Below are 13516 nucleotides of genomic sequence, written 5' to 3'. Positions count from 1 at the left end.
TTTTACAGTTTAACTTAAAATAGTTTATAATTACATATTTAATTTCTTTGAAGTGGTAGTCAAAATTATTTTAAATAATATTTTTAAAGTCAATAATTAAGCAGAGAAGCTTTGCGACAGTTTTAAATGTAAAAAAAATTCTTCCTGCTATATTTATGTAAGTAGAGGTCCCTGGCCACAGTCGAATAAAAAAAATAATAAAAGTACAGTTATGCCATTATTAATGATTTTTTGACTGCAACTATTATGCCAACTTCGACACGTTATATTTTATATATTTTACATAAGGCTTATAACATGTTAATATTTTGTGAGGATTGTAGAATATGCAAGTCAGAAATAATTTTTTTTTTTTACTTAAATTACTAATACAAATCTAATTTAAATAATTAATTGCATGAAATTTTTCTCCCTCTTGTACATACTGCTAATTTTGAGTATTAACAACAGTAACAATCCCTTCACGATTTGAAAATATTTCTAGCAAATTTAAATTCAGTTCATAAAATTTTGAATTTATGGGAGAAAATAGTAATTATATGAAATAAATAAGCGAATAATTTCGTTTCGGTTAGGTATAAACTACAATTGTAACACAATATTTTTATTTTAAAACAGACGCAATGAGCTTTCTGATTACATAACATCATTGAATAAACAATTTTGCTTCCTATCCATATTCCACTGCCTGCAATTTTAGTGAATTCTTAACAAGAATGCTGCTGCCCTCTATTAGTGAATAAAGAAACCACAACCACCTGTTATTAATGAGTCTTTTTTGGCGCCTGTTGCTCGCTCGGTCAGTGAAATACAGAAGTGGTGCTCAACCAGTGCGCGCCGAGTTTGGAGCAGGTTTAAATTTTGGTTTCAGCAGATATTAAAGACGGGTAGAATTTTCCATTACAGGTAGGATATTTATAAAATTTTAATAAATCATATGGATTTTTTTTTTGAAAAAGCATAACTTTATTTATAATTATAATATTTGTTTAACGCAATTATTAAAAGTTGTTAAAATATACGTTTGAAATTCATAGAATAGTTGAATTATTTGAAAACTGTTATGCTGTTTTTAATAATTACTATAATAATTTATGTTTGCTTAAAAAAATTCTATATTTATATTGTTTATATACAGAAAACCAGAAATTATATGTTTATTATTATAATTTCCTTTTATTGTTTATACAAGGAAAAACATAACTCCTATATAGTAATTATAAGTATTATTATAAGCATTATTGTTATTAATTAAATATTTTTTCATTTTTTGGGATAAGTGTAATAATTTTCTTTTCTTTTACAGTTGACGTTGGTTTCTCTGTTCATAAATTATTGCATATTTTATTTTTTACTTTATAATATTTACCTTAAATCAGCTTTAATATGAAAACTTTTATTTAAATTTTTACATTTTCTTCAGATTTTGAAGATTTTTTCTCTGAAGATAAAGTTAATTTTTGGCAGAAAATGTTGGTTAAAGCTGCTAATTAAAAGATTTAATGATTAAGATCTTAAATTTATGAAGGATTTCTTTGAAATTAGGCGTTAAATTAATTTGCGTTTCCTTTAATTATATAATTTTGTATTCCTAAAACAGTGTATATTTACAATATGAAAATTATAATGCCTTGTAAATAAAATATCAACTTTTAATTAACCACTCTTTTACAAGTTAATAATCCAGCGGAATGTGATTATTGAAGATGTTGCAATTTTTTAATGTTAAATTTATGAAGGATTTTTTTGAAACTGGACGTTATTCCTAAGTTTATAAATTAATTAAATAATTTGAATTTCTTTTCATTACATAGTTAGTCATCCTAAAACAGTGTCTATTTACAATATGAAAATTATAATGCATTGCTAATAAAATATTAATTTTTAATCAACCAGTTTTTAAAATATTAACAGTTTCTTTAGGTTTGGTATAATAATTTTTCACGTATATTAAATTAATAATTCGGCGAAAAGTGATTATTGAAGATGTTGAAATTTTTTAATGCTAAATTTATGAAGGGTTGCTTTGAAATTGGACGTTAATTCCTAAGTTTATAAATCAATTTTCATTTTCTTTTATTATATAGTTAGTAATCCTAAAACAGTGTTTATTTATAATATGAAATATTAAATGCCTTGAAAGTATAATATAAATTTTCATTTAATCAGTTTCGTTACAAGTTTAATAATTTTAGTTTTTGTGTAATAATTTTTCACGTATATTAAATTACTAATTCGACTGAACGTGATAATTAAAAACGTTAAAATTTTTTAGTGTTAAATTTATGAAGGATTCTTTTGAAATTTGGAGTTTATTCCTCAATTTATAAATTAATTTGCCTTTATAGCGTTATTTATAGGCCAAAAAACAACTTCCATTTCTAATATGAAAAGCTTGATACTTTACAAATTTTATTAAATTCATTAATTTATTTTAATTTTGTTCAAAATATTAAAAAAAAATTTTTCTTATAAATTCAATCACTTATTCGGCGGCTAGTGATTATTGAAGTTGATAAAATTTTTTTAAAGATAGTTAGTAAAAAAAATATATTTATTACGGATTTTTATGAAATAATTTCTCAGTCTTAAATTATTTAATATATTTATTTATTTAATAATGATAAGTTTGAAACAGGTTCTATATCAAATATGAAAAAAATGACTAGATTAATATAAATTTAACGTTATTTTTCAAGTTTAATAGTTTATTTAGACTATAATTTGTACTTTTCATATAGGAAAGAGACAATGATAGTTTTATGAAAACGATTTTAATAAATTTGCCATAAAAACATAAGTTCTTATGGCAATATAGAATGGCAATTTTAATGGCAAAATACAGTGGCAGTTTTTACGACAAATTAGCCATAAAATCTTATGCCTTCTTTTTTATGACTTCTTATAAGTTACTTATATGGCTGAGTCATTACAGCTATGACACTTTCATTTGGGAAACACATATCATATCTAACATAACATATCTAGTATTTTTTTCTATTAAAATTTCTTTTAAATGATACTCACTCTAATTTGGATATATAGATTTTTTTAAAGTTTTTTTCTTAAAAAATATAACTTCTTTGTCCTCACCACTCCCAAGGGGCTAGTTTGGACAATGTGTCCCAGTTTATCATAGGGCTACAATTAAATAAACAATTGCTGTTAATAAAAAACAAGTTAAATTAAAGTGGAACCAATTTTAGTCTAAAAATATTGTCCTGATTACTTATTCTCTACAAGATTTATTTTAATTAATGACAAAGCTTAAAAGTACCTAAAATAATGCAATAAAATAAAATAAAATACATTACAAATAAAAGAATTCACTACACATAAATGTTATTTTTTAAAAAGATGAAATATGATATATGATATGATATGAATATATGATACCACTATAATAGCTTCAGGGGATTGCTGGATAAAATATATTTATAGTCAAATTAAAATATGGAGTAATGCGTATGGAGTATTTTTCAGGAATCTAGTGATCGTCACATTGGGAGTTACAAGCTTAGTTTAACCCTTTTAGGGCATGCCGCTTCAATGAAAAAATTGAGTCAAGGAAAGTCTGAACGAATTGTAATCAATAAATACATATCCGCAGGGCTGCCAACTCCGTGCGCTTTATGGTAAGATTTTTCTGGTGGTAGCTAGTTTATGTTTTAACCAGAGATGCCAACTAATCCCGATATGCCAAAAAAAAAGAAAAAAAAAAAAGAAGAATTAAGAATAAAAAAAAAGTAAAAAGATCTACAAACAAAAATTTACAGATTTCCGGTTATGTCCATTTACAGATTTCCTCCTTCACTGTTAACAAAAGAGCGCGTCACATAAGCATTTGAATTATTTAGAAGTAGTAGGGAATAAAAACCCTATTTATCGAATTTGCTTAACTAAGAATTTTTCATTGAAGGAGTACCACTCAAAAATATTTATCCGCTATCTAGAGCAAGTTTGAATCTCTGTAAATGCTATCAAGTTTCACCTTATTCATAACATAATTCTTTATATGTGTTTGAGTTATCGAATTATGGTAGAGATCAGGAATGTTTTGTATTACCTTCTTAAAAACATGTAATATATTTCAAGATAAAAGTTTATATACCAGCATAATAAAATAATTTTGAGAGACTGCTGGACGTTTTGTAAGTAGTATTATAAATATACACCGAAGAGCCATTACATTATGATCACCATGCTAATAACATGTAAGACCACCTTTAGCCCTCAAAACTGCTAGCACCCTCCGTGGCATTGATTCCACAAGGTGCTGATAGGTAGTTTGAGGTATCTGGTACCAAGCGCTCACCAACTGGTCCTGCAATTCCNTATATTTTTATATATTGGGTCGTCTTGTAAGTTTGTGACGATTTTTGACAGGTGGAGCTCTCGTAGATCAGCCTAAGAAGGGTAGCTAACATCAAAGCAATCCGAGATTTTCCTAATTTTGCAACCACCTCATTTTCGAGTATAGTTATCTCTCATGTTTCAGATTTCTATGAATGCTATAGGGTTCCAAATCTTTGTGGTGATCAAGAAAACTTAATAATCTATTTAAAAAGAAAAAAAAAGCAAGAAATGAACTTTATAGTATATGTTTGGCTACCACTTGACAGGGAGCTCCACTTATCAAAAATCGGCACGAACTTCCCAGAGGACCCAATATATATGCTACTGTGAATGACCGAAATCAAGAGAATGTCGACTTTCACCGGTGAATGTCAACAATCACATAGTCGCTTTGCCAAATGTCCGAAATATTTGTTATATCAGATTTGATATAAATTTATTAGTTGAATTAATATCTGCTGAAGATACACTGACTGAGTAAAACTCATGGGATAGCAGGGCTCTGATTTGTGGATGGACAGCACGTGTGACCAACGCCACCTGGTGGCCTCCGCGACTGTCTCAGTTGTGTGCTAGACATTGCTTGAAGTGGCTGTGTGAGTGATCAGGTAAAATGCAGCATCGTCGTGAGTTGACGGCATTCGAACGCGGCATGGTTGTGGGTGCCCGACGCATGGGACATTCCATTTCGGAAGTGGTTCAGGAATTCAGCTTTCCAAGGTCAACCGTGTCGAGAGTTTACCGAGAATGGGTGAATGAGGGTGTCACAGTCCACAACAGACACCATACCGGGCGTCCACAGCCCCTAAATGACCGAGACAGGCGAAACCTGAAACGAGTGGTAACTCGAGATAGGAGAACAAATGTGCAACAAATCACGGCTGAATTCAACACTGGCCGTGATAGAGACGCGTCCCAGTGGACAATCCGTGGGAACATGCGTGTTCTCGGGTATGAGAGCCGTCGCCCCACACGTGTGCCACTGCTAACCCAGCGTCATCGGAGAATTCGGCGTGCATTTGCCACCAATCACCACGGATGGACACTGCAACAGTGGCGTAACGTGATCCGGTCTGACGAATCACGTTATCAATTGTTCCATGATGATGGGAGGTACCGTGTATGGCGCACACCGCACGAAGCGATGGATCCAGCATGCCAAGTGGGCACAGTCCAGGCCGGTGGCCTATCAGTCATGGTGTGGGTGCATTTTCGTGGAATGGAATGGGTGTATAAAGACGACAACACAGCCCCACATCGCGCCAATATCGTTCGTGCCTGGTTCGACGAGCATGCAGGTGAGATCCAACGACTGAATTGGCTATCTCGAAGTCCTGATATGAACCCCATTGAACATATCTGGGATGCCCTCGACGTCAGGCTCAGGGCATTGAATCCTCAACCCACGAACAGGCCACAATTGGCTGCCGCTCTGCAGGATGTGTGGTGCCAACTACCTCTGAACGTGTTTCAGAGCCTTGCAGACTCACTTCCTTGCCGTATCGCTGCACTCCGCAGGGCCAGAGGGGGCCCGACCAGGTATTAGGTGGGTATCCTATGAGTTTTGCTCAGTCAGTTGTAGATTAGGAGAAACATCAGTCTTTGGAGTGAATGCATACTGGGCAGTGGCACTTAACCTTAAAATCACATTGATGTAGGGCATACCGGGCAAATTTATACCGGGCAGTGGTATTCTTACCTAGACCTAGTATATATTTCGGACATTTACCAAAGCGACTTAGCTGTTGTCGATATTCACCGAGGGAAGTGAACAACCTGCAATATTTTTTGAAACTTAAGTGAAAATTAACGCAGGTCTAATTAAGCGCTACTGCCCGGTAAACAATTGCCCCGTGCCTACATCAGGCTTTTTTTAAGGTTCAATACCATTGCCCGGTATGCCCTACATCAATGTTTTTTGTAAGACCAAGTGCCACTGCCCAGTATACATTTAACCGGTTTTCCGAATACTGATGTTTCTCCTAATCTATCCTCAACAGATATTGAAATATCGAATAAATATAATAATATCAACGAATAAATTAATATCGAATCTGACTATCACCAACGCGACTATGTGATTGTTGACATTCACCAGTGAAAGTCGGTTAATCACGGTAACAACTGTACTATGTAATGACTATAGATCCAAATATAAATATTTATATTACTACAGAAGTCCGATAATCCGGCACGTTCGGGACCGGCTCGGTGCCGGACTACCGAAAATTCTGGTCTATCGGGCAGTAATTATAAGAACAATTAGGTTAATATTTAAACTACAAATACAGTATGCAAATGCATACAACAAAGTTTATTTTAAATTTCATATAATATATGTATACGTACTGTAAAACATATTTCACTTAGATTTAAAAAAGTCACGAATGTCTTTTTGTTTTCTTGACTTTTGGCGTTTAGTATAAAATTTATTTTTAATGATATGGAAATCAATAATTTCTGAATTACTAGCCTCAGCAAAAGAGATAAACTTATTTAGTGATTCTGCAGCTTATGGCCAGCTGATTTTTCCCTTTTCTTCCGTTTCTGCATCTGAGACACTTTCTTCAAGATTTTGAGTAGGCTGAGGGTTAACTACAATGTTGATAATGTCCTCACGATTTTCTCAAACTCGTCTTTGTATTTTTCTGCAGAGTTTTGGTTTGCTGAAAGTGTTTTTCCAGTTACATCAAGTCTCCGAATTCCATGCCGAAACTTAAAGTTTCTGAGCCAACCATCGGAATAATTACATTCACTTTCAGCAACTCCTAAATCTTAGCCGAATTTCTTTGCCTTTTCAACAATCATTGGCCCTGTTACTGGCTTTCCTTCAGAACGTACTACACTAAACCATTTGAACAATACACTATCTAGCTGCTCCAGTTTTTTTTTTAATATTTGTCTAAAAGCCAATTTTTCAGTTGTTACCGATTGAGAAGCAAACTTCATTAGTTCATCTTTTTGTTTTTTAATGTCATAAATAGTTGATGAGCCAATGTTAAACTCATTCATTAAAACATTTCTATTCTCGCCTTTTTCTAGCCGTTTGATGATTTCTAGTTTCTGATTGAGAGTCAGTCAGTGGCGTACCTAGAACTTTTGCTGCCCGGGGCGATCTCCAGTTTGCCGCCCTTTCTATTATAAGTCAATCAAATAGTGGTTTTTATAAATTAATACACATAAATAAATTATTAAGTTGTTTAATCAATATTAATTAATACACATAGTAAATTTTTTTAGACATATTTGTATGCACTCGTAAACATATTTATATAATATCTACTCTTCTAGCTTTCATACTAGAAAAATCGTGTATAGTGCTCTCAAAATTTATAACTAACTAACTCAGTGGCGCGTCAGCCCATTAAGAGGGCCAAGGCCGACTGTGCCCATCTCAGTTTTCTTGACCTTGGGCTCTGGGGTGCAGGAGCATATGTTCCGGTCAGGTGGTCAGCCGAACGCGGAACCCCCAGTGTTAGTTCCCAAGCATGCTTGGTACTCATTTTATCGACCCACTGAAGGGATGAAAGGCTGAGTCGGCCTTGCCCGGCCCAAGGATCGAACCAAGGACCTGTGGCACGGCAGCGCGAAGCGCTACCACTCAGCCACCGGGCGTCTCTCAAAATTTATATTATTTGTAATTTCTTGTTCTATTGGCAATATTGCAAGACTTTGTAGTCTTAATTGACTCATTGTAGAACGAAGATAATTTTTTATCAACTTCAATTTTGAGAAGCTTCTTTCGCAACTAGCGACACTGATTGAAATTGTTAAAAAAATTCTTAACAAAATTACAATGTTGGGAACAGAATTTTCCAACCTATACTGCTGAATAAATTTTAGCAGATCAAGAGGGCCCTTCTCCCCGTTTTTCCAATGTTTTGCCTCTTCTTTTAGTGTAGGTACAGCCATAAAAACCTGGATCCTTTTTCTTTCAATATGGAACTGTTCTTTATCAATGTCAATCAAGTCATTTATTTGACATTCAAATTCTTCATTTAGTAGGTTACACGGTATTATACACGAATATTTTCTTACAAGGCCATGCAACTGATCGAAGCGTTCTTTTATTTCCTTTATAATTCTGTCCATAGATGAAAACATTTCTCTTCGTACTTCTTCTTCTAAGGATAGCCCCACGTCTCGCGAATTTTCCCCACTCATATTTTTTCTCCTTCTAACTCGACGCTCAGTCGATATCTCCAACTCTTCACAAATTATTTTGGCTGCTATAACAGCGTTTTGTACTAGCGTATCTCTTTGTTCCATGAAATGTGTTTGCAAAGAATTTAGTTTTATATGGCATTGGTGGACATTTAACCCTTTTATTTGCAGGTATTTTTGAGCGTCATTAATTTCCAAAAGGACGGGTTCCCATAAATGAAGGTAACATAGAAAAGAAAAAGATTGCATAGAATTGAGTAATACTCCAGCATCTGATCTCGTTTTACTATTTTCTTCTTCAGATGTCAATTTTTCCAAAGCGCTTAAAATGTAAAAAAAATGTTTTTTTACTATAGTTACCGCGGCAGCTCTAGCGCTCCAGCGAGTTTCTACACTGCGTTTAACACCTTGACCAGTGACAGAAAGTAAAACATTCCATCTATGAGTGGAAGAAGAAAACAACGAAAACAACTGTTCGATAGTTCCAAAAAATGTGATGGAATTGATAGCTGTAGAAGCTGCGTGTAAACATGCCAGGTTTAAAGAATGATTTGTACATGCTACAAATTCTGCATTTGGATTTATTTCTTTAATACGAGTTTGAACACCGCTGTGCTTTCCTGCCATGACGGCAGCATTATCGTAAGCCTGTCCTCTGCAATTTTTTATATCTAAACCGTCATTTTCTAATTTCGTTAAAATCATATCTGTGATTTCACCAGCAGTTTTTCCTTTAGTTTCTACAAAGTCAATAAACGATTCTACAACTTTAACTTCGCTACCATCAATAACTACATATCTAATAATTTGACTGGTTTGATCTTTGTGTGAAATGTCAGGAGTGCTGTCAAATATAATACAAAAGTATTTAGCCTGCTTTATTTGATCCATAATTGTTTTTCTGACTGCGCCTCCCAATAGCTCTATGAATTCGTTCTGGATCTTCGGCGACAAATAAGAGATACTATATTTATTACCCATCTTAATTTTTACTACGTGTTCTCGTAATACTGGGTCGTACTTAGCCAATAAGTCAACAAGCTCAAGAAAATTTCCTCTATTTTCCATTGAATCGATGTTTTCCTGATGAACACTTTCACGATGTCCTCGAAACGCCAAATTTTGTTTTGCTAAGAATCTAATTATATCAAGTATTCTTGTTAGAATTTCCTTCCATTTTTTTATTTCTTTATCAATATTCTGTTGTTGTAGTTTGTCAATAGTTGCGCCACGTCCAAGTCTTATTTCTAATTCCTTCCATTTGGAATATGATCGAATGTGCAGTGGACTCACCTCATGTTGACTAATTTTGGGATTAAGTTTCCACCATTTGTTAAAACCATTTTCCGTATTAAAACCTGCTTGACAAAGATTATCAAACTGTTTGCAGCAGAAACAATAAATACTTTTCTTCGATGGTGAATATACCATCCACGATCTTAAGAGCTTTTCGCCATTAGGCAAAATTTGAAAAAACCAGTCCTGATTCAGTTTTCTTGTTTCACCTTTGGCTTTGATTGTATTATTAGGACGTTTTACTCCTTCGCTGAAGTCGGCTTTCAAATTTTGAATTGCAAAGGGACCTTGACGTACCAGAAATACTCTTGTATTGTCGTCAATTTTGTTAGGCCATAATCCAATCTTTCATAGAAATAGACGGAATAATTTGTGCAGCAGATTCTTCATCAGAACTTGATGAACTTTCTACTTCTTCGCCAGTGTGTGAAGCAGGTCTTTCCTCTTGAACAACATTGGAAAATGTTTTTTCGCCTTCGAGGGCTGCTTCTTCGCCCGTATTTGAGGCAACAATACTAAAAGAACTAGAAGTTGACTTATGGGAGATATATTTGAGTAGTGCTCCAGTATTTTTAGTCTGTATTTCCTCCCTTCTCTTCCTTTTCTTTCTAAATGACGCACCACTTTCTTTTACTCGTTTCATCCTAGGGATATATAATAAAAATATAACTTGTCGAAATAAATAGTATATTATGTATAGAAAACGGCAAAGTCATTTTACTACTCTGAATAGCATTTAGAATAACATCTATATCTATAATACGTAATATTATATACTTACCTATAATAAACTCTCCAAATGCACTGGCACCCTAATAATTTGTTTCACTCTTCACTGTTGAAAGATTGAATCGCGAATGAACAAAATGGTTTATAAGCAATTTATCATTCCAAATACAATTCTTCAAAACGGACTGACTATATTTATCTATTTGCGATTCCTGAAATGGTAACTTCGTCAGTATTTTTGTTTTGTCTCGTTTAGATTTTGTTGTTTGAAAAAGATAGTTCTTATGCCGGCGCCCTAATGCTTTGCAAACCTAGCAGACCGGCGGTCTGCTAGGTCTTCCGCCTTCCCGCCTAGACCGCCTTCCGCCGGCCCTGCTTTTCAAAAGAAAAATCGATGATTTAAAAAAATATTGATATATCACTTCAAAGTAATCATATAAACTTTTCAAAAGAAATGACATTTATAAACTGATATCAAAAAATTTTAGTTAGGAAAAATTGCCGAACAAAATCGTAAAGATCCTTTTACGAATTCAACGAATTTTAATGAATACAATAAAATAAAATTATTATCTTGTTCTTGAATTAGAATTCAAAATTTACACTAAAATGCATTTATATACACCGAGGAATAATATTCGAAATCATATAGTTAATCATAATTTATATAAACCAAATATAATAATCATAATAATCATTTATTATTCAAGAAAGAAAATAAATATGAAATGAATAAGTTGCTTTTTACAACTATAAGTAAATATAAAAAATGCCGCCCCAAGGCAAGTGCCGCCCGGTGCGGACCGCACCCACCGCCCCCCCCCTAGGTACGCCACTGGAGTCAGTGTTACGTGTTTTCGTTTCTCTCCTTTTGAACTCGAAGGCTTAAGTTTTGAAAACACGGTCACTGTACAGTTAGAACGAAAATCACTTTTTTTATAAGCAGTTTCAAAAGTTGCGTTTACTGCGATGTGAAAGGACACAAAACAACAACGCACAAAAAAATGGCGAAGACGCTTCGTGATTGATTAACGGAGCTGCACTGCATCTGTTGTTTCCGAACAATACCGAGCGTTTCCGGATAATCCCGAACTACCCCGAAAACTTCCGAATAGCTCTCGAGCGTTTTTATTTGCTTTAAAGACACACTTTTGGAGAAAACCAAAATTTTTACAACTTTCCGGAGCGATGCCGGACTATCGGGCATTCCGGACTGTTGGATGCCGGACTAATGGACTTCTACTTTAATATCTTTTAATTATCTTGCTTCATCAAAATAAATTTAAATATCAAAACATTTGTGTTACTTCCGTTTTATGAAAATATGAATGTTTTAAAAAACCGTTTATATAGCTGCCAACTTGTACGTCCGTTGCAAAATAACTTCCCAAGTGGTAGCAACATCAGCGTTTTGGCGTATTAAATCATGAAATTTAAAGCTTAAAAAAATTAAACTACCACTACGAATCAATGATTAAAGAAAATATATAAATAAAAGCTATTTTTGATTAATGATACTTTCCCATCTGGTAGCATTAAAATAATACAGGCCTACTTACTTTATAGAACCTTTCAAGTTAATTTTAAAAATATGAAATCAACAAACAGAAAAATAACAGCAGGAGTACCTCAAGGAAGCATCCTTGGGCCCATACTATTCATATTATTTACCTACGACTTTCCCATCAACAGACAAGATTTTAATAGCATCACAGCTCTATTCGCAGATGATACAGAAATTGTCGTGAAGTCCAAAAATCCCAACATTGCCTTACAGAAACTCCAAGAAAAGCTCACAGAAATAGAAACCTGGTGCCTAGACTGGAAGTTTAAAGTGAGCGGCCAAAAATCGAAACTACTAATCATTCAACATAAAAGAAAAACTATCCTCGTCAAAAATCAAGTTGTTCTCTTTAACGAAACGATACCCATAGTCAAAACAGCAAAATATCTTGATCTGGTCATAAACAGCAAATTTAATTGGAAAGATCACGTCAAAACAGTTATCAACAAAGCACAAACAGCCTGCCACAGATTACAAATCCTTCTTCAGAACCCTAAAATGGAACTCAGACTTAAACGTTTACTTTACATCTCGATGATCCGTCCCATCTTAATTTATGCATCTCCAGCTTGGTGCAACATCTCCACATCACTTCTTAAAAAACTCAAAATATGCCAGAATAAAATCCTCAGGAAAATAACAAAAGCAAGATGGTTTATCCGCAATAAAAACATACATCGCGACCTCAACATAGATTTTTCAGATCATCACATTGCAAAGCAAAATTTCAGATTTTTTGAAAAGACCATATATTGTGACACCGCAGGATTCAATGAAATTTTTACTTTTGAAAACTTAAGAGAAGACATAAACCTCAGGCCGATTGCAGCTCATTTTTGTAGTGACATAATTTTAACTAAAATGCAAAATATTTCATTTTCCTTTTATTCCAATTACCAGAAAGAACCACCTTAAAGATTAAATACAAGATGAATGGAAAAAGGCCGCTAACGACCCCAGGCGCCCAGTTATATTTCGATGATAATGATGATTAATGATACTTAGAAATGCCTTTAGGCAAAGCTGCCAGCTTACAACGCTCTTTGTCAAAATTTACTTTAATGGTAGGGTAAATTAACGAGTGAAGGAACACTTAAGCTTCGATTGCCTTTAAAAAAATCTTATTAATTTCAAAATTCGTAATTTTAGTTAAACGACAGTGTCAACATATTTGTTACTAATTGCAAATTACGTAAAAAAAAAGTAGAGAACTTACATAGTATTGTTTTAAAGCTTTGGAGGTTCAAGTAACAAGTAGTAAGAAGACCAAATGAAGGAACAGCTCTTACCAGTGAATGAACACCCAGTAGAGGAACACCTAATTTTGGTTATTTTTTAATGCTCTTTATGAATTTATAAGCCTTACAAATATTTAAAAACCAGCCTATTCTTGAAATTATAACATAT

At 33.5% G+C, this 13516-nt stretch overlaps 2 protein-coding genes across 2 annotated transcripts in view; one reads left to right on the top strand and one right to left on the bottom strand.

Moving 5' to 3' along the window:
- Window positions 1-783: 783 nt before the first annotated feature.
- LOC139426428 (thyrostimulin alpha-2 subunit-like) overlaps window positions 784-13516 on the top strand; it is a 69346-nt gene continuing 56613 nt past the window's right edge. The window contains exon 1 of the mRNA XM_071185292.1: window positions 784-906. The gene's annotated coding sequence lies outside the window, so the exon portion shown is untranslated. The remainder of the gene's footprint in view (window positions 907-13516) is intronic.
- On the bottom strand, window positions 5952-9951 carry LOC122268864 (zinc finger MYM-type protein 1). Its single transcript, XM_071185845.1, has 2 exons — window positions 8177-9951; window positions 5952-6132 (listed from the first exon to the last, which is right to left on the bottom strand). Exons 1-2 carry the CDS (start codon window positions 9949-9951, stop codon window positions 5952-5954), a joined length of 1956 nt encoding a protein of 651 aa, XP_071041946.1.

The sequence above is a fragment of the Parasteatoda tepidariorum genome, chromosome 9 (assembly GCF_043381705.1).
Source record: "Parasteatoda tepidariorum isolate YZ-2023 chromosome 9, CAS_Ptep_4.0, whole genome shotgun sequence".
Classification (NCBI taxonomy): Eukaryota; Metazoa; Arthropoda; class Arachnida; order Araneae; family Theridiidae; genus Parasteatoda; species Parasteatoda tepidariorum.
The sequence above is the reverse complement of the archived record's forward strand: the minus strand, read 5'-3'. Positions and strand labels throughout refer to the sequence as shown.